The sequence below is a fragment of the Salvelinus namaycush genome, chromosome 8, assembly GCF_016432855.1.
Source record: "Salvelinus namaycush isolate Seneca chromosome 8, SaNama_1.0, whole genome shotgun sequence".
Lineage (NCBI taxonomy): Eukaryota > Metazoa > Chordata > Actinopteri > Salmoniformes > Salmonidae > Salvelinus > Salvelinus namaycush.
In genome coordinates, this window is record NC_052314.1 from 49,357,288 (window position 1) to 49,376,246 (window position 18,959).

The 18,959-nt window shown below is 42.4% G+C and overlaps 2 protein-coding genes across 2 annotated transcripts; one reads left to right on the forward strand and one right to left on the reverse strand.

Annotated features, from left to right (window-relative positions):
• Positions 1–811: 811 nt before the first annotated feature.
• On the forward strand, positions 812–9,462 carry LOC120052173 (sodium/hydrogen exchanger 9B2-like). The gene is made up of 11 exons (XM_038999007.1): positions 812–1,076; positions 1,847–2,017; positions 3,581–3,723; positions 4,141–4,268; positions 5,890–6,065; positions 6,539–6,645; positions 6,850–6,999; positions 7,526–7,634; positions 7,788–7,924; positions 8,430–8,613; positions 9,404–9,462. The coding sequence occupies exons 1-11, from the start codon at positions 812–814 to the stop codon at positions 9,460–9,462; spliced, it is 1,629 nt and encodes a 542-aa protein (XP_038854935.1).
• A 4,582-nt stretch (positions 9,463–14,044) lies between these two features.
• On the reverse strand, positions 14,045–18,751 carry cisd2 (CDGSH iron sulfur domain 2). The gene is made up of 3 exons (XM_038999893.1): positions 18,568–18,751; positions 15,719–15,933; positions 14,045–15,194 (listed from the first exon to the last, which is right to left on the reverse strand). The coding sequence occupies exons 1-3, from the start codon at positions 18,668–18,670 to the stop codon at positions 15,105–15,107; spliced, it is 408 nt and encodes a 135-aa protein (XP_038855821.1). The 5' UTR covers positions 18,671–18,751; the 3' UTR covers positions 14,045–15,104.
• Positions 18,752–18,959: the final 208 nt, after the last annotated feature.

The following is an 18,959-nucleotide window of genomic DNA, read 5'->3' on the forward strand; positions in this document are numbered from 1 at the left end:
CCTGACACCACAGTCATTCTCTCTTGAAAGATTGCAATAATTTAAACTCAAGAAGTTAAAGCTACAATATGCAACTTTTTGGGCGACCTCTCCAAATTCGCATAGACATGTGAGTTATAGATCAGTCATTCTCATTGAACGCAAGAGCTGTTCTCTTTGCACTATTTCAATGCTTCCGTTAAGTTTGTTTTTGCATCTTTTGGTTTTGTACACCAGCTTAAACAGCTGAAAAATACAATATATTTGGTTATTGAAAATCTATTTCACAGAGGTTTAAATGCTACAATGATTCTCTACTTCAAGTGGCGCAGCGGTCTAAGACACTGCATCTCAGTGCAAGAGGTGCCACTACAGTCCCTGTTTCGATTCCAGGCTGTATCATAACAGGTCGTGATTAGGATTCCCATAGAGCGGTGCACAATTGGCCCAGCGTCGTCCAAGTTTGGCTGGTGTAGGCCGTCATTGTAAAGAAGAATTTGTTCTCAACTGACTTGCCTAGTTAAATAAAGGTTACACATACACTATACATTGCTTGTTTTGTTACATAAACTGAAATTAAGCGATCTATTTAAATTTTAGCATCCAGGAAATGGCGGAGCAATTTCTGCGTATTGCACCTTTTAACGGGGATCGGAGTACGATGGAGTCGTAAGGATGCTTTTTGGAAGCAAGTTTTGAAAAACATCGAAGTGTCCCTTCGTGTCAAGCGTCTCTTTGGCAAAATAATAAACAAATATCCAATAGCGTGTTACTTTTTCAGAAGCTTGTATTGAAATGGCATTTTTGTAGTAAGAAAGTTTAATTAAAAAGTATGGCTACTGACACATTTTCATTTGGAACTAAGACCCTTTTCCTCCATGTCTCTGCCCCCCGGTTGTTCCTGGGTGTGAACCAGATTCAGGTGGTGGTGAGCCGGAGCTCCACCCCCCAAGTCACGGAGGAGACCTACTTCATCCCCCGTAACCCGGTGGTGGATGCGGGCACCAACACCGACCCCCCGGTCATCTGCTGTGGCAGGCTCCGCCGGGAATGCCCCTGCCCGCCCCGAGGCCTCCTGTCCTCCCTCATCACCAAGGGTGGGCACCAGCATAGAAATAGGCCACTCTAATATGCTTCTACACCTGCATTGCTTGCTGTTTGGGGTTTTAGGCTGGGTTTCTGTACAGCACTTTGACATATCAGCTGATGTAAGAAGGGCTATATAAATACATTTGATTTGATTAATATTGTGTCTCTATGCTGGTGCCCATAAAAATGTAATTCTACTTCTATGGACACCAGAATAGAGATACAATATTTGCCTAATGAACCTTCATAACGCTACAATGTGCTGATAATGCCATTGTGGTCTGTGTTTTATTTCATTAGTCCAGGGGGGACTAATGCTACCGTATAAATGTTACCTTGGTGACATTGCTATGGGATTAGGGGTTGGCATCTTGTAGTGTTTTGTGCTTGGGCGAGTGGAAAATGGGGAGAGAGAGAGGGTAATATGTTAGGCTTGAGTTTGTAGAACCTGTGTGTGTCAATAAAGGGAACAAAGGTACTCTAGAATTGCTGATTTTCATCCAGCGCACGTTGTTGAACAGTGCCACAGTTGTACCCTGAGGCATTTATATAGCACAAATGGAGTAGATTTACAGATGGACTAAGGCACTACCCATTGTCCCTGATGTACTGAAATATACAAGTTAACATTTAGGCTTAGTAGTAGACCTTTGAAACCATTTTACCTTGCAATCCAAATCAAGTACAGCACATTTTATTTTATTTGTCAGGTGAAAGGCAAAAACAAACAACCTGCTAACTGGCCACGTACTGACTTCTGACCTCTCCTCCTTCCCAGTCCTCATTGCATTAGTGCTGTTTGGCGTGGTGTGGTCCATCACAGAGAAGGAGTGTCTGCCGGGGGGGAACCTGTTCGGCATCACCGTGCTCTTCATCTGTTCCGTCACCGCGGGCAAACTGGTGGGCCTCATCCAGCTGCCCAAACTGCCTCCCTTTCCCCCGTTACTGGGTAGGTAATGCGAATGGAGAGAGTGTGTGTGTATATATGTGTTGTAGGTGATGGGCTCTGTCTTGTCCGTGACCGCATGTATATGTGCAGTATACAAACGTTTATTTTCTGTAACCTCTACCTCATTTCACTTGTTGAGAGTGAGACAAAATGGCATCTTCAGGGTGTTGCATGCCATACATGTTCCTTAGTAACAGTCAGAGACGCCATCTTTTTCTTTGTCTTTGATATGGGAGTGGTGGCCTGGCTGCTGGTAATATATATCTGCTGTTATAGTAGATAGAACACACACACACTACTTACTATAGTAAGCACACATTCAGATTAAACACACCCACTCACTATATTTAGCATGCATGCACTTGCTTGTCCCCTCACTAGTACTCTTTACTATACATGTCAAATGGGACTGTTTCACCTGCATGTAACATGGTCAAACAGTCTCTTATTATTCTGTCTGGCTTTGCCAACACTGCTACTTCGTGTGTAGTACGTCATACATGTGTTGCTACCATACCTAGACAGTGACGTGAGTTTATATCCCACCTTATTCCATTTCTAACCAAATGAACAACCTTGTTGACTTAGACTGATAAGGAGTAAATTCAAATGTATTTGCATTTCTTAACATACAATAGAGACTTGGTTGAGACACGGTGCAGCTTTGACCAAAGTCTCTCTTGATGCTGGTAACCACATGACAAGTCCTGTAGTTTGCATAGACCCCTATAATAAGACAGTGGTCACTCGTTCAGCCCACAAGGAGATAGAAGTCAGACGTTCAGATTCACAACCTACTCCTCACTTTCAACAGTCCAGAAAGGAGATTGTAGATGATAAATAAGTGTTTGTTGGGTCTTTTGATTTTTCATCTTTGATCGTTTGTGTAGTGTATATCCGACAGAGGCCACTCCCATAGTTCAGAAGTGAAGTCCTGATTGTTGAATGTACATCTTTGATAGTTAATGTCTCTCCAACCCCTGTTTTTCATTTTGTAAACCCAGAGGAACTCTGTTTCCCAGTTCAAAGTCCCCGTTTCATTGTTTGAACTGAACAGACCTTTTTTGGCCTACGTTGCCTCAAATCCACAACCCTGGCGTTGGCTAATGCCACTCTCTTACCAATTGAACCACACAGGACCACATTGATCTTTCTGACCTTCAAAGGCAATTCAATTTCATACAGTAGATTAAAGACTCCAATGTTCGCATTATTCCTACTTGGAAACGTTTTTCCTTTACTCTCAAAAGATTCCTATGCCTAGAAGCCTTTGATATCTTAAACCAATTGATCTTCAACCTTTTTAATATTCAGTTCCCAGGCTATCATAAAAGGTGTATTTCTTGGCATTTGAACCAATGTGAAGATGGGAATAATATCTTAGCCTCAAGATCTCTGTTTAACTCTTAACAAAACGATGTTGTCTTCAGAACAACAGGAAGACATTGTTTTTTGCCCCTTTTGCTGTGAGAGAAAGTCCAAAGAATACGGGGTGTTTATAAAAATATTCAATTTAATATAATAGTATGATAAAGTATCATTGTTTTCTGTCATTCTCTACAGGTATGCTATTGACGGGCTTCCTGCTGCGTAATATCCCCGTGGTAACGGACGCCGTGTACATCGACTTCCGATGGTCCGCCTCCCTGAGGAACATTGCCCTCGCTGTCATCCTGGCCCGAGCAGGCCTGGGATTGGACGGCTCGGTATGTCAATGAAACACTCATCTCTCTCCATAGGCCAATGCTTTTAGTGTTTAGTACTTGTCTTTTTATTATTTATGTTCCTGTGTTAAAGGAAAAATCCCCTCAAACTATATATGTGTATATATTTTTCATTAGTCCACTATTGATACAGTCCCAAAATGTTTTGCATTTGAGCAGTCAAGTTTTCAGGACTTTCAGGAAGCAAAGTGTCACTTGCCACATCGTCATGGTGCAAAATACATCGTATGATGCAAAACTCATCATCATGAAGATGTAGCAAGTGACACTTTGCTTGAAAATCCTATATCTTCAAAACTTGACTGCTGACATGCAAAACATTTTGCGACTGTATCCACAGTGGACTAATGCAATGTGGATTTTTCCTTTTAATTTGTGTGTGTACATGTGTGTTCCCAGGCTCTGAGGAAGCTGAGTATGGTGTGTGCGCGCGTGGGAATGGGACCCTGCATCATCGAGGCCTGCACCGTCGCCCTCGTATCCCACTTCCTCATGGGCTTGCCCTGGATCTGGGCATTCATCCTAGGGTAAACTCTCTTTCTCTGTCTCGTTGTCTCTCTCGATCTCTCTTCGCTGTCTCTCTGTCGTCCTCTCTGAGCCTTCTACTTCTAAATCCCATTCAGTATTCTGCGGCCTCCCGATGCATTTGTAAAACTAAAGGGCTACCTAACACCGCTTGCATTCCAATAAGACGGGTGTAGAGTATTTGGCAGCTAACTCACCGGGAACACTTGAAGTATCCTTTATACCAGGGCTCTCAATCCTGTTCCTGGAAAGCTACCGTCCTGTAGGATTTCACTCCAACCCTAATCTAGTGCACCTGATTCTAATAATTAGCTCTAACCAGGTTAGTTCTAACTGGGGTTGGAGCAAAAACCTACAGGATGGTTAGCCCTCGATGAACAGGATTGGAGACCCCGCCTTTATACATTTTCATTTAATCCTGACACTTAGCCCTTTGCTTTCTTTCTCTCTCCTCTCGTCCTCGCTCCTCTTGCTCTCTCTCTTGTCCTCTCCACTTTTATTGTCTCTCACTCTGATCTGTCCATCATTCTATTCATCATCCATCCCTCTAAATACACTACATGACCAAAAGTATGTGGAAACCTGCTCGTCAAACATCTCATTCCATTTCAAAATTATGGGTATTAATATGGAGTTGGTCCCCCCTTTACTGCTATAACAGCCTGCACTCTTCTGGGAAGGCTTTCAACTTGATGTTGGAACATTGCTGCGGGGACTTGCTTCCATTCAGCCACGAGCATTAGTGAGGTTGGGCACTGATGAGCTTTACACCACACCGGCCGATGCTTGGGATTGCGCATGGTGATCTTAGGCTTGTGTGCAGCTACTCGGCCAAGGAAATTAATTTCATGAAGCTCCCGTCGAACAGTTCTTGTGCTGATGAAGTTTGGAACTCTGTAGTGGGTGTTGCAACCAAGGACAGGTGATTTTTACACACTACGTGCTTCAGCACTCGGCGGTTCCGTTCTGTGAGCTGGTGTGGCTTACCACTTCACGGCTGAGCCGTTGTTGCTCCTAGACATTGCCAACAGCACTTAGTTGCCCGGGGCAGCTCTAGCAGGGCAGAAATGTGATGATCTGCCACACTTCAGTAGGGCCATTCTACTGCCAATGTTTGTCTATGGAATATTGCATGGCTGTGTGCTTGATTTGATACACCTGTCAGCATTGGGTGTGGCTGAAATTGCCAAATCCACTAATTTGAAGGGATGTCCACATATAGTGTATATCTCAAACTAATCCCTATTAGTAAAGCTGCATCATTAAACACTTTCTCTTTACTCATTGTATTTTCCCCTCCCCTGTCCCTTCTAGGTTTGCGATGTATTCAAATCAATCAATGAAATGTGTTATTTTTATTAAGAACCCTTTTTACATAACAGTTGTCAAAATGCTTTTACAGTAACCCGACCTTTGAAAGCATCTTCTACAGGGCCATATTATATGATGAACTCTCATAGTGTGTCTCCTCTCCTGTAGGTTTGTACTGGCTATCTGCTAAATGGTCATATGATCATTATTCATATTATAGGTTGTTACTTCGGAGGTCGTTCTTCAGCCTGGCAACCCAAACCTGATGAATATGATGATTAACCCTCACTTTGGCTCTCCCGCCTCTTGTAGATTTGTGCTGGGAGCCGTGTCCCCGGCCGTGGTGGTTCCCTCCATGCTGCTGCTGCAGAAGGATGGCTACGGCTTGGAGCAGGGCATCCCTACCCTCCTCATGGCCGCCTGCAGCATCGACGACATCCTGGCCATCACCGGCTTCACCACCTGCATGGGCATGGCCTTCGCCACCGGTAGGGGTCCAATTAGTCGGGAGCATGTTGATTTGTGCCTCTGCTCTGAGCCAATGATGAGAGGAGACCACTAGAAAAAAATAGAACTGTATTATCTGTTTTTGTTGCAACGTTACTCGATCTTCCTGCAATCCGTCCTGGATCCAATAGATGACGCCCTCACACTTCGGGAATCAAACCTACGAACCCTGTTGTTGCAAGCGCAATGCTCTACCAACTGAGCTACACAGGACCATTTAGTATGAGCTATTACGGTGTCTTCCTCTGTATTGCATCCTTTTTATTACTGACTTCCTGCTGCATACTGCGTCCCTAATGGCATCCCATTCCCTATAGAGTGAACTATTTTTGACCAGGGTCCACATAGGACTCTGGTCAAAAGTAGTGCACTATATAAGTAACAGGGTAACATTTGGGACGATCCCATCTGTTTTGATATCTGTTGTTTTGTTGTGCTGTGTCTCTCTCTGCAGGCTCCATGTGGTACAACCTGCTGAGAGGTATACTGGAGGTGGGAGGGGGAATGGTAGCTGGGGTACTGCTGGGATTTCTGCTGCGCTACTTTCCCAGCAAAGACCAGGTAGGAATCTCCATCGAAAGCACTTAGCTTTTAGTCTAGGAGTAGGCGTAGTCCAGGTCTAGGAAACTTAGAGTTGACCTATAACAGAGCTCAGTTTTCTCAGTAGCGTTTCCCTTTCTTAGTAATGTTACTCCAGAGACATAGTCCTTGTTTGGGAATCTTTATTAATGAGTCCTTTCTTCCTTCTCTCACTCTCTCCTGTAGGACAACGTAGTGATGAAGCGCTCATTCCTGCTGCTGGGCCTGTCGGTGTTTGCTTTGTTCGGCAGCAACGTGGCCGGCTTCCCCGGCTCGGGGGGCCTCTGCACCCTGGTCCTTGCCTTCCTGGCTGGCCTGGGCTGGAGAAGGTCAAAGGTCAGTCAACGACCCCATCCCATGCCGACCCCTCACTCAACCCTCCGTACCCTGCATCTTCTAGCTAGGCACTTACTCTCTCACCCAACACCCAAATGCCCCTCTAGCCCTTACCTCTAACACAGTGACCTAAACTAAAGCATCGGATAGCAGCTGGACAGCTTGAACATTCCAGTGCAGTACAAACTGTTGTCATAAGACACAGTGGGACCCTTCCAGTCAGTATACAGAGGCCCAATCCTAAATATACAGTCACAGAGTCACATCTGATATTGTCTCTATGGGAGGCAGATTCTCTAGTAGAGAAACAAAGTTGTGAAGTCTTGGTGTTTGCTGAACTCTCTCTGTAGTCTGGTTCGTGTCTGGTAAGTGTTTAAAAAAAAAAAATGTTTTTGTTATCACTTGTCTTGATAGCGCTTCTCAAACCCTTCCATTTGCTCTACTTTCACAAATTGTGTTTGAAAACGTCAGTAATTTGAGAAACCGTAACGTGTGTGTGTCTGACTGACTCTGTGTTTGTGTGCAGGTCCCTGTGGCGGACATAGTGGGTATTGCCTGGGAAGTGTTCCAGCCACTGCTCTTTGGCCTGATCGGGGCTGAGATCCAAATCTCAGAGCTGGACAAAACCACTGTCGGTGAGAACATAAACACACAGTCAGTAAGAACACACACACCACATATACATTTATACCCCGCTCTTGGAGATCTTCTATCAGGTGTGTTTTCCTACTTTAACTTGAATAAAGTGTTTATCATTCTACCCCCTATTCCCTTCTCTGTCCCACCAGGCCTGGGCATAGGCTCTCTGGCCATTGGTCTGCTGGTGCGTGTTCTCTTCACCTTCGTCTGTGTGCTGTGTGCCGGCTTCAACTTTAAAGAGAAGCTCTTCATCGCTCTGGCCTGGCTACCCAAAGCCACCGTACAGGTACTTAACGTTAAACAGGAACCAAGGTGGCCTGGAGTGGTCTAAGCCGCTACCTCTGGAGCACATGTACGATGTACCGCTGCTAGCATGGGCTCGAATCCAGCTTACTGCTCTTTCAGCACTCTCCTACCTTTCATCTCTCTATTTTAAAATAAATAAATAAAAAACAGAATCTAAGGCTGAAATTTTCCTGACACAAAAAAAGGCTACAACAAGCAAAATAACCATAGCATTTGAATATTGTAACTAACTTGTGATCGCGCCACGTGCAACCCGTTTTTGTCTGTAACAATATTAGTATTGTGAGTAAAAAAAAAAAATTGCACACTCTAGTGCTGCTCTGCGTGAGAAGGGGAAGGGGTTGGGGAACATCTGTCATATCATTCCCAACGTCGGCGTTAAGTTTATGACTTAGTTTTCCAATAAATTGTAGGTGCTTTTACTCACAATGTTGAGGGTAACGTGGCCAATGTGTCGATCTCCTCCCCTCCTCTTTTCTCCCCAGGCGGCCATCGGCTCCACAGCGCTGGACATGGCCCGCACCAAGGAGGATACGGAGCTGGAGAAGTACGGCATGGAGGTGCTGACAGTGGCCGTGCTCGCCATCCTGCTCACCGCCCCCATAGGGGCCCTGGTCATCGGACTCACAGGACCTCGCCTGCTGCAGAAACCAAAGAACCCTGCCTGGGGTGAGGACGCACACACAGAATGTGCAAACACATCGTCTGCATAGATGCACAGACAGAAGTGTACACACACACACACACAGCAATAGGAAGGACTGCCTCACCATCTCAGTTTTTTAAAATAGAAACGCACACAAAAACCCACAACTACTACTAACCTTGCTTGAGTGACAGCTGTTATCCCACACATGCCGTAAACGGTGACCTTATACAGCACATTATGGTTTTAACCTCCACTCCTATTATACACCATTGTGCTTTTTTAAAACCAGCTTGTCATAGCTTTGTCCACACAGCATAGGGAAGGAAGTGTGTTTATGAAAAGCAGTGTCCCTTTATGACAGAGATTATCTTTATTTGAAAAAGCCTGGAATCCAAACTGATATGCTTTTGTTTCAACATTGTTGACAGTGGTGAAACAGAGCATATCATTCAGAATCTCAGGCTAATAAAGAGAAGCCGTGGGTTGGAGAATGATTTGCATTGTGGCTTCAGGTAGTCTTTGTTTCCTGCATCATGCTTCGTCTCAGCCCTGTCACCACACAATGGTGGCTTCTTTTGCTCTTCAGGTTTGCAGGGAGATTTTTTTATGACTACACTGTGTGTCCTGGTGAAACGTGTTACCTGCCCATCGCTGTGTCTCAGACTACACTCACTGAGACGTTTTCCATGTTGACCATTTGGCCTATAGTCCTATTTTGTTTATACACATGCACTTCAGTTACACACACACACACATGGTAAAAGCCTTTTTTTGATAGTTTTTTTCTACCCTTTTTCCTTGGATATGCAGAGCGGGAGCAAAGCGGAACTATGACCGAGTCCCCAATCACCTACGAGAGTACCCTCTGATACCAAACCAACGTCAGTGGTGGGAACCAGGAAGAACACATCACCAAGGAGGAAATTACATGGATGGATCATAGGGAAAATGGGGGCACTTCAAGGGTGCATCTAAAATGGCATCCTATTCTAGTGTAAAAATGCCACCCTATTCCCTTGAAAGTGCTGTACTGTATAGAGAACAGGGTTCCTATTTCAGACTCTTGTGACACCCAGGATATTGCCTTTCGGACAGTGGGGTTTTCAGAGGGCTTTTGCCACTTCATCTGTGTATCTGTCCTTGGTGTGTTTGACATCCTGCCATGTTTATTTATATCTCCCCTGAGGGTAGTTTTCAGGCCTCGAGCTACAGCTCCCACTCAACCAACAAGCCACGATATCCAAGCATTCTGCACTATACTGTAACGTTACGATACAATGGCTGAAAATTCAGTAATGCTACTACTAAAATTATACCCTATCATTAAAAAGTGATTCTAAGAGCGGAGCCATTGGAATTGAATGTGTTTGACATTGACCATCAGGCATATGTGTGTTCATTATCACACAGTCGTACACTGTATGTACGCCCTCACATTTTTTTTTTGTCCTTAGGCCTTATGCATCAATTTACCAGCTGTTGAAGTTGTATTCTGTGTGAATGTAATGTATTTGAGAAGTGTGTTGTACTAGTACTGCGGTTTGATTAAGAGAAAATATAATATTTAGCTATGGACGGTTGTTGCTAGCGTGCTAGCTAGACGCAGGACAAAGGCAAGGCAGTTTTATTTATTGTACGTTTCCATTTAAGCAATATTCAAATCATGTGTGCACTAAATGTGACTGTCACAAAAAAACATGAATAATATGGGCCCCTAGCTAAGATATATTTAAGATTGGTCTTTAATGCAAAATCAGTGTAGCTCAGATAATAGCATCACATTCTGAGCAATATACTATAAAAACAATGTTTTTAAGAAAAGACTGCCAAAACAGTCATTTTTTTTGTTGTTCTATTCATTTGTTTTTATTATTTTTATAATTTTGATTCCATAAAGAGTTAATTATGCAGTTGATTTAGATTTTCATTTTTGTTACGTTTGTATGGACTCTTGAAAGGGTCCCTTAGGTTTTTCAGGAGTAATTTGTAGTGTATCATACCATGTAAAAGTCCTGTATAGCTTTTGAAACTTGAACTTAAAATAGCTCAATGCTAATTTGATCTGTTACACAAACTAATTCTATTATAATTTGCTCCGGAGAGCATATAGACCGTAGGTCTAGCTCAACCGGAATATTATACCCGGAAAGGATATTCATACCAGAAAGGATTTGATATTGAGATAGAAATGTCTGCACTGGCTCTTTAATGAAGGTGGTAGTCTTTTGACACTGTAAGAGAACATGAAGGACACCTTCCTAATATTGAGATGCCTTTCTTTTTTCCCTCAGAACAACCTCAATTTGTCTGGGCATGGACTCTGCAAGGTGTCAAAGTGTTCTACAGGGATGCTGGCCCATGTTGACTCCAATGCTTCCTACAGTTGTATCAAGTTGGCTGGAATGTACATTCTCAGCACTCAAAGGACATTCTTGATACACACGAGGAAACTGTTAAGTGTGAAAAACCCATCAGCGTTGCAGTTCTTGACACAAACCGGTGCCATACAATTTTCAAAGGCAATTCAACCTTTGAATGGCACACATACAGTGCATTCAGAAAGTATTCAAACCCCTTGACTTTTCCATATTTTGTTATTTTACAGCCTTATAAAGTTGATTAAATAAAAAATCCTCAATCTACACAAAACCCCATAATGACAGTGAAACAGGTTAAGACATTTTTGCAAATGTATTCAAAATAAACATACCTTATTTACATAAGCATTCAGACCTGTAAGAATATTTTGAAGATGAATATACAACGCAGAGGACTAAAGGTCGAGGGAATTAACGATCAATGGAAAGTGTTTTTTCTGTAATATGGCATTAATGATCAATGGGTCAGAGACATGGGGTGAATTTGTCTATACGTTGTCTGAAACAGGGTACTTATTTGGCCATTGGCCCAGTTTTATTGCAAGGAATTCTAATTGGTCAACCACAGGCTAGGGTTAGGTTATAAATTACATCCTGTCACTTCGTTCTGTGGAGAGAATCACTGAGGACAGGGGAGAATGAACATCTACCTCTCAGCATAACATCTATGATTTGTCCTCTTTGAATAAACCTATTTTTCTCCGCCTGATTTGCTTTGGGGTCTGTGTTATTGAAGCGTAACATCAACTGCTAACAGACCATTTGCTATGAGACTCGAAATTGAGCTAAGGTGCATCCTGTTTCCATTGATCATCATTGAGATGTTTCTACAACTTGATTGAAGTCCACCTGTTGTAAATTCAATTGATTGGGCATGATTTGGAAAGGCACACACCTGTCTATATGGAAGGTCTCACAGTTGACAGTGCATGTCAGAGCAAAAACCAAGCCATGAGGTCAAAGGAATTGTCTGTAGAGCTCCAAGACACATTTGTGTCTAGGCACAGATCTGGTGATGGGTACAAAAAATGTCTGCAGCATTGAAGGTCCCCAAGAACAGTGGCCTCCATAATTTTTAAATGAAAGACATTTGGAATCACCAAGACTCCTAGAGCTTGCCGCCCAGCCAAACTGAGCAATCGGGGGAGAAGGGCCTTGGTCAGGGTGGTGACCAAGAACCCGATGGTCACTCTGACAGAGCTCCAGAGTTCCTCTGTGGAGATGGGAGAACCTTCCAGAAGGACAAACATCTCTGCAGCACTCCACCAATCAGGGCTTTATGGTAGAGTGGCCAGGCAGAAGCCACACCACAGTAAAAGGCACATGACAGCCCGCTTGGAGTTTTCCAAAAGACACCTAAAGAACTCTGACCATGAGAAACATGATTCTCTGGTCTGAAGAAACCAAAATTGAACTCTTTGGCCTGAATGCCAAGCCTCACGTCTGGCGGAAACCTGGCACCATCCCTACGGTGAAGCATGGTGGTGGCAGCATCATTCTGTGGGTGTTTTTCAGCGGCAGGGACTGGGTGACTAGTGAGGATCGAGGGAAAGATGAACAGAGCAAAGTACAGAGATCCTTGATGAAAACCTGCTCCAGAGCACTCAGGACCTCAGACTGGGGCGAAGGTTCACCTTCCAACAGGACAACGACCCTAAGCACACAGCCAAGACAATGCAGGAGTGGCTTCAGGACAAGTCTCAATGTCCTTGAGTGGCCCAGCCAGAGCCCGGACTTGAACCCGATCTAACATCTCGGGAGAGACCTGAAAAAAGCTGTGCAATAATGCTCCCCATCCAACCTGACAAGACTTGAGAGGATCTGCAGAGAAGCATGGGAGAAACTCCCCGAATACAGGTGTGCCAAGCTTGTAGCGTCATACCCAAGAAGACTCGAGGCTGTAATCGCTACCAAAGATGCTTCAACAAAGTACTGAGTAAAGGGTCTGAATGCTTATGTAAATGTGATATTTCAGTTTTATTTTTAATAAATGTGAGAATCCTAAAACCTGTTTTTGCTTTGTCATTTGGGGGTATTTTGTATAGATTGGGGGGGACGATTTAATAAATTTTAGAATAAGGCTGTAACGTAACAAAATGTGGAGTCTGAATACCTTCCGAATGCACACAATCCACATCTCAAGGCTTAAAAATCCTTCTTTAACCTGTCTCCTCCCCTTTATCTACAGCACACTGATTGAAGTGGATTTAACAAGCGACATCAATAAGGGATTATAGCTTTCACCTGGTCAGTCTGTCATGGAAGGAGCAGGTGTCCTTAATGTTTTGTTTTTTTAAGTAAAGGAGAGCAGCACACTAGGAGCTCAGATGCAAAAATATTTATGTCCAACGTTTCAACAGACCAGCTGTCTTATACCCTGTCGAAACGTTGGACATAAATATTTTTGCATCTGAGCTCCTAGAGTGTGCAGCTCTCCTTTAAAGTGTTCTAGCCAGCACCTCGCCTAAATAGGTGTGCGTTTCTTTCGCCTCTAGATTGTCCTTAATGTTGCTACATTTTATCTTTATTCAACTAGGCAAGTCAGTTAAGAACAAATTATTATTTTCAGTGACAGCCTAGGAACAGTGGGTCAACTGCCTTGTTCAGGGGCAGAACGACAGATGTTTTTACCTTGTCGCCTCAGGGATTCGATCTTGCAACCTTTCGGTTACTAGTCCAACGCTCTAACCACTAGGCTACCTGCCGCCCCACACGTATTGTAGTTGTCATGTTTTTGTTGTGTGTTAGAGGTGAGCAAAGTTCTTATCTTTAATGTGGTAATATTTTATTATAAAGGGTCAGATTTTCCTATCACCATCAAAGCACAGGTCGGGTCCTAGCGTCAATGTTTTGGAATGGAAAGCAGATGCAAATAGTAACTGGTGCTGCACAGGTTATATGTTGGAATATGAAAACACCACCCAATAGTTGTCAACATTTTTGTTCAGACAAACTCATGGAAAATGTGTGTCAAATGATTGTAAATCACTTGTCTAAACAGTTCCCAAAACTTCATGGCCTATCTGTTTCTATCTGTTTCTTTGACAAGACACATTTTCTGAAACAAAGTAACTCAGGTCAACTTTTTTTATTTTACAAAAGTACACCGGCGGGCACAGTTTGCCTAAATTCCAGTAAAACATGAAAATACAGATCTATGTACTGTAACTGGTAATTCACGTAAGGATCAGTAACCAAAGGAGCAGATCCCTTCTTCAAATCTTATGTTGTTGAATGAATTCAGAAATATTTGCATGACATTGTCTGAATGCAAAGGAAATTGGACAACTGACATGTTTGATACTGTAAAGGAAAAAAAAATTATTACTTAAATATTTTGGTGTAAAAAAACAAGGGTTCATTGTTTCTTGAGGGGAGGAGTTTAGTGAAATTAAGATGTTCTGAAATGTCTTAAGATCTTCAGTTTTGAATATGAGGACACACAATACAGCATGAACACAGAATTAAGGCATGTTTTATAAGGTTATGAACAAAGAGAAATGGCAGGGGGAAATCCTGTAAGTGTTTTTGTAATGCAAGTGAAAGACTTCAAGCTTATAGTAGTTCGGAGACTGAAAAGGCTAAGTAAAGTTTTTCTTTCAACCTAACAAAATATACTACTACCCTAAATAGCAAGTTGCTACCCTTAATTGCAAACGTGATTGAAGTTCAAATTCCCCTCAATGTGGTCCCAATAGTTTGGAACCGAGCGGCGCTACCAAGGAGACCAAGGTTAACTGTTGTTTCTAACGAGAGTGAGAGATAGCCGGACTAGAAAATGGCCACTGTACAAAAACTTGTCAGGAGACAATAAGAGGGAGTGGTGATAGCATAAAACCTTTCAAACCTTCTCAGTTATTGCCCATTGTTGGCAAGTTCAAATAAATAGGATTCACAAAAGTGTTGAGGGTAAAATCTTTGAGGAGTTAAGGCGCCACCATAATTTCTGCAGCATATCACTACCAAAAGCAAAGTATGCGCCATATATTTTTTTTACCAAAACAAAAGACAAATTGGCAGAGTGCAAAAGGCCATGCCCTAAAATACAGACAAAAAAATACATAGATTTTTTTAAAGAAACTAAAGACAGAAGGGAATAAAGACGACGGCTCCCTTACAGTGTTAAAGATGGATTATAATATCTTCTTCTTGAGTATGAGAGGCCCCACGTTGTCTCCAGTCAACTCGTTGTGCTTTATGTGTGATTTGTCACAAACAGGAAACTGCAACAGGAAACAACTTAATATTAGCTGATACACACAGTATGGGGCATTGCTTATAGATAGGCTAACTAGAGCCCCCCTGCATAGTTGACCATTTATTTAGTCATATGCTTCCCCTTGGCCTCAAAAGACAGTGAGAATGGAAAAATAAACTGCTGACATCCGCATAAATTGCTGAGGTTGGAAGACCACTAGCTATAGCTAAAAGTCTTTGCGTCTAACATGATCTAAAACCAATCTCAAGCCAACCCCCCATCCAATTTCCTTGGCCCCAATGCATAAAGGCTGATCAGGGCCTGTATTCAAAAAGCGTCTCAGAGTAGAAATGCGATCTAGGATTAGGTTCCCCCTGTCCATATAGTCTTATTCATTATGATCTATCTGGCAACATTGATCCTCAGCACTCCTACTGAGAGACTTTGTGAATATTTATTTTTATTTAACTAGGCAATATAGATCCTGAAATGACTAAGAAGGTGTAGTGTTAGCAATAACCATTCTACTCTACTTCTAGTCCAATTTACCGTTTTGGAGCGCCAACAGCGGCAGTAGCAGACGTTCGTTCTCTTCAAGTCCTCAATATCGATCTCGTTGACCACTTTGGGGTTCTCCTTCTGGATCTTCAGGTTGATCAGGCTGTCCTTCTGCTTCTTCTTCTTGGGCAGGAAGGGCCTGATGGTGAGGTAGCCCAGCAGGGCCAAGATTCCCAGGAGAGGCAGCAACCGGAGCCAGTCAGAGACTGGGAAGAAAACACACACACACACACACACACACACACACACACACACACATGTTGGATCTCCTCAAATTGTTCCACCCCTGCGGTTCCCATAACATTCTGCTGGGGTGTTCTGTATCAGTGTCCGATGCTATGGCACCTTTGAGGGCTGTGTATTTGAATCTCACGGCAATCAAATGAAATGGCTTTTGTTTAAAAAGAAGGGTGCCTGATGGGAGAATGTTGATCTCATTATACGATTTCTCAAATTCAAAAGGCGAATGTAAAAACACCATCAAATCCGAACAAAATAATTGAATGAGGCGCTCATCCTTGAAGCTGCTAGACTGAATTTGGCTGTGCGGAGGCATCGTGTACACAGGCATCCAAATTGGATCTTTTTTCACTCTTTTGACCAATCACATCAGATCTTCCACATCAGATTTTTTTTTTTTTTTTGATTGGTCAACAATTACTGAAAAAATACCAGAATTGGTCTGCTTGTGTAAACACAGCCTTATATATTTTTTCCACTAATTGGTCTTTTGACAGTCTAAACGGAGCCATAGTGTCTTTAGATTCTGCTAAATTGTAAGTGTTAATTCTGCTAAATTGTAATTATTCGCTCCTATGGCCTATTTATTGCCTACCTCCTCATGCCTTTTGCACACACTGTATATAGATTCTCTTTTTTTTCTTTTTTTCCCCCTACTATGTTATTGACTTGTTTATTGTTTACTCCATGTGTAACTCTGTGTTGTTGTCTGTTCACACTGCTGTGCTTTATCTTGGCCAGGTCGCAGTTGCAAATGAGAACTTGTTCTCAACTAGCCTACCTGGTTAAATAAAGGTGAAATAAATAAAATAAAAAAGATTCCTGCAGGGACATTTCACTTGACTCCCATCTTTTCCTGAGAGTGAAAACATTAAAATGACAAATATAATATAGGCCTGGAAAAAACCTCAGTACTTATGCTACTGACTGCAGGCAAGTTATAACTTCAAAGCTACATAGCAATGAAATTAACTATAATTGAGTTTCCATTGCCATGCCAATTATTCCAGTCGCTTCATGTTCATGCATCTCTTATAGATTTGCTAGCGAAGACTTATTAAATCAATGTTTACAACGTCAATGATCCTCAGTATGGAGCACCTCAGGGCAATGGGAGAAACCATAATTTACCACTACTGCTTTCCAGACCTGGGTTCAAATCCTATTTTAATTAATTTCAAATATTGTCTGTGCTTGATTGAGCTTGCCTGGCTTAATGGACAAATAGAATAGTCCCAAAACGGCATACCCCTCCCATCTGGCAATCCAGACAGAATAGGGGAAAACACTAAAAGCATTTGAAAGATTTGGAAATATTACTTGAACCCAGGTCTGCTGCTTTCCTTAGCAAAGGGCATGTCATCTCCACACTCAAGGATATCTGGTATGAAGGCCCAACTCAGAACCGCAGCCACTAGTTTAGGGCTATTTTTAGGTCCCAAATCTGACACTTTCTATAGGGGTGCATTCAGCGTTCACCCCAAAGGTCAAACGTAAGCGTTTCTTCAAGTTGTCAAAGCTTGAAACAACTAAGAGGTCTCATAGCTCATTTAAAGCCAATACGTACAGTGGGTTTGTCATAGTACTTAAATTCAAGGCATAACTTTTCAATGTTGCGCACTGACAGCTACTGTCGTCAGACATTTTTCCTCTCACAACTACTCAGAAAAGCTAGTGTGTGAGCCTCATTCAGGTGTAGGGTGAGAGGAATCTGTTCTCCATTGAGTAAGCATGCAGTCTTAGATTTACACTGCTCTATGGGAATACTATGAGAGCGTATTTAGTGTTTTGCAGCTAAGGCAAAGGAAAGGTTTGTAGACGCACTGTTTAATGAAATCAAATTATATTAGCAGCAGTTTCAAAAGGAACTTTTATAAAGTAACTAGGTGACTTTTAGGTGACTAGGTGACTTTTAGGTGACTTTCAGAAGCTAGACACGTTTGCTTCATTGACTGACTGGTCTCAATGTGCCTGCCTGCCATGAGAGCAAGAATCATTACTGCTAATAGCATATACTTTGCTCATGTCAAGCAATGAGCTCCATCAACTGAAGCTTGGAGATTGTTGCTTATGGACACAGGAGTATGTACAACACGCATCACTGTAGCCTGTATATCAAAGTATAAAACAGCCTCAGCTTGGATTTTAATTTGTACATCTATTTTGTTGTAGCCTCATGTTTCATATGCTTGGAATAACATGGTTTAGTTCCCTTCCATAGCCAAGAGAGGAAATGTGCTACATACAAACGAAACACTTGTTTACCTACACCTACGGTACAGTACACTTAATACAATGTTTCCACTCTGAGTCTGATACATTGTAACCGTACAAGCAAACGTATCTCAAAGTAGTGCACTGTTAAACTACCCTTCAATGTTCAATCAACTTGACTTGAGCCAAGTCAGGAACTTTATTCAATATGAAGTGGATTAGCACTTTAACAGCCACACAGAAAACCCCGGCAATCTATAATAAATTTGAAAGAAACACATTAAAAAACTGGCGAACTACTGAGGCTAATCTTGTAGGCGTGCATGCATTGGGACAAGCTTTTCTGTCTTTCCTGTTTTCACCATTGCAACATTGTAACCATTTACCTGTTAACCTCGCAAATCCTCCAATCGTTTCGGGAAGGGGGAGCTTCTTGAGGTAGGCTGGAAGCTGGATTTTTATGATCCTTGAAATAGTTTCTAAAACCATCTTGAATGAAACTATAGGCAGGTTTTAGTTTGAGCTGGATATTTCCTGAGGTCCGTTTGCGTCATTACGCTATCTTAGAAGCTCAAGTCTTGACCGGTGCGTAAGAATTGTCCGTGCAATAGAAATAAAGAAAGAAAGACGCGTAGATGTGTTGGTGAATAGACGCAATTGAGGAAGATGACGCTAAAACATGTAGCCAATGAACGTTGGCAGAGTTGGTGTCATCTGATTGGACAGTTTATAATGGGGCAAATACATAGAAAGTAGCTAATTTCATTCATCTTGTTTG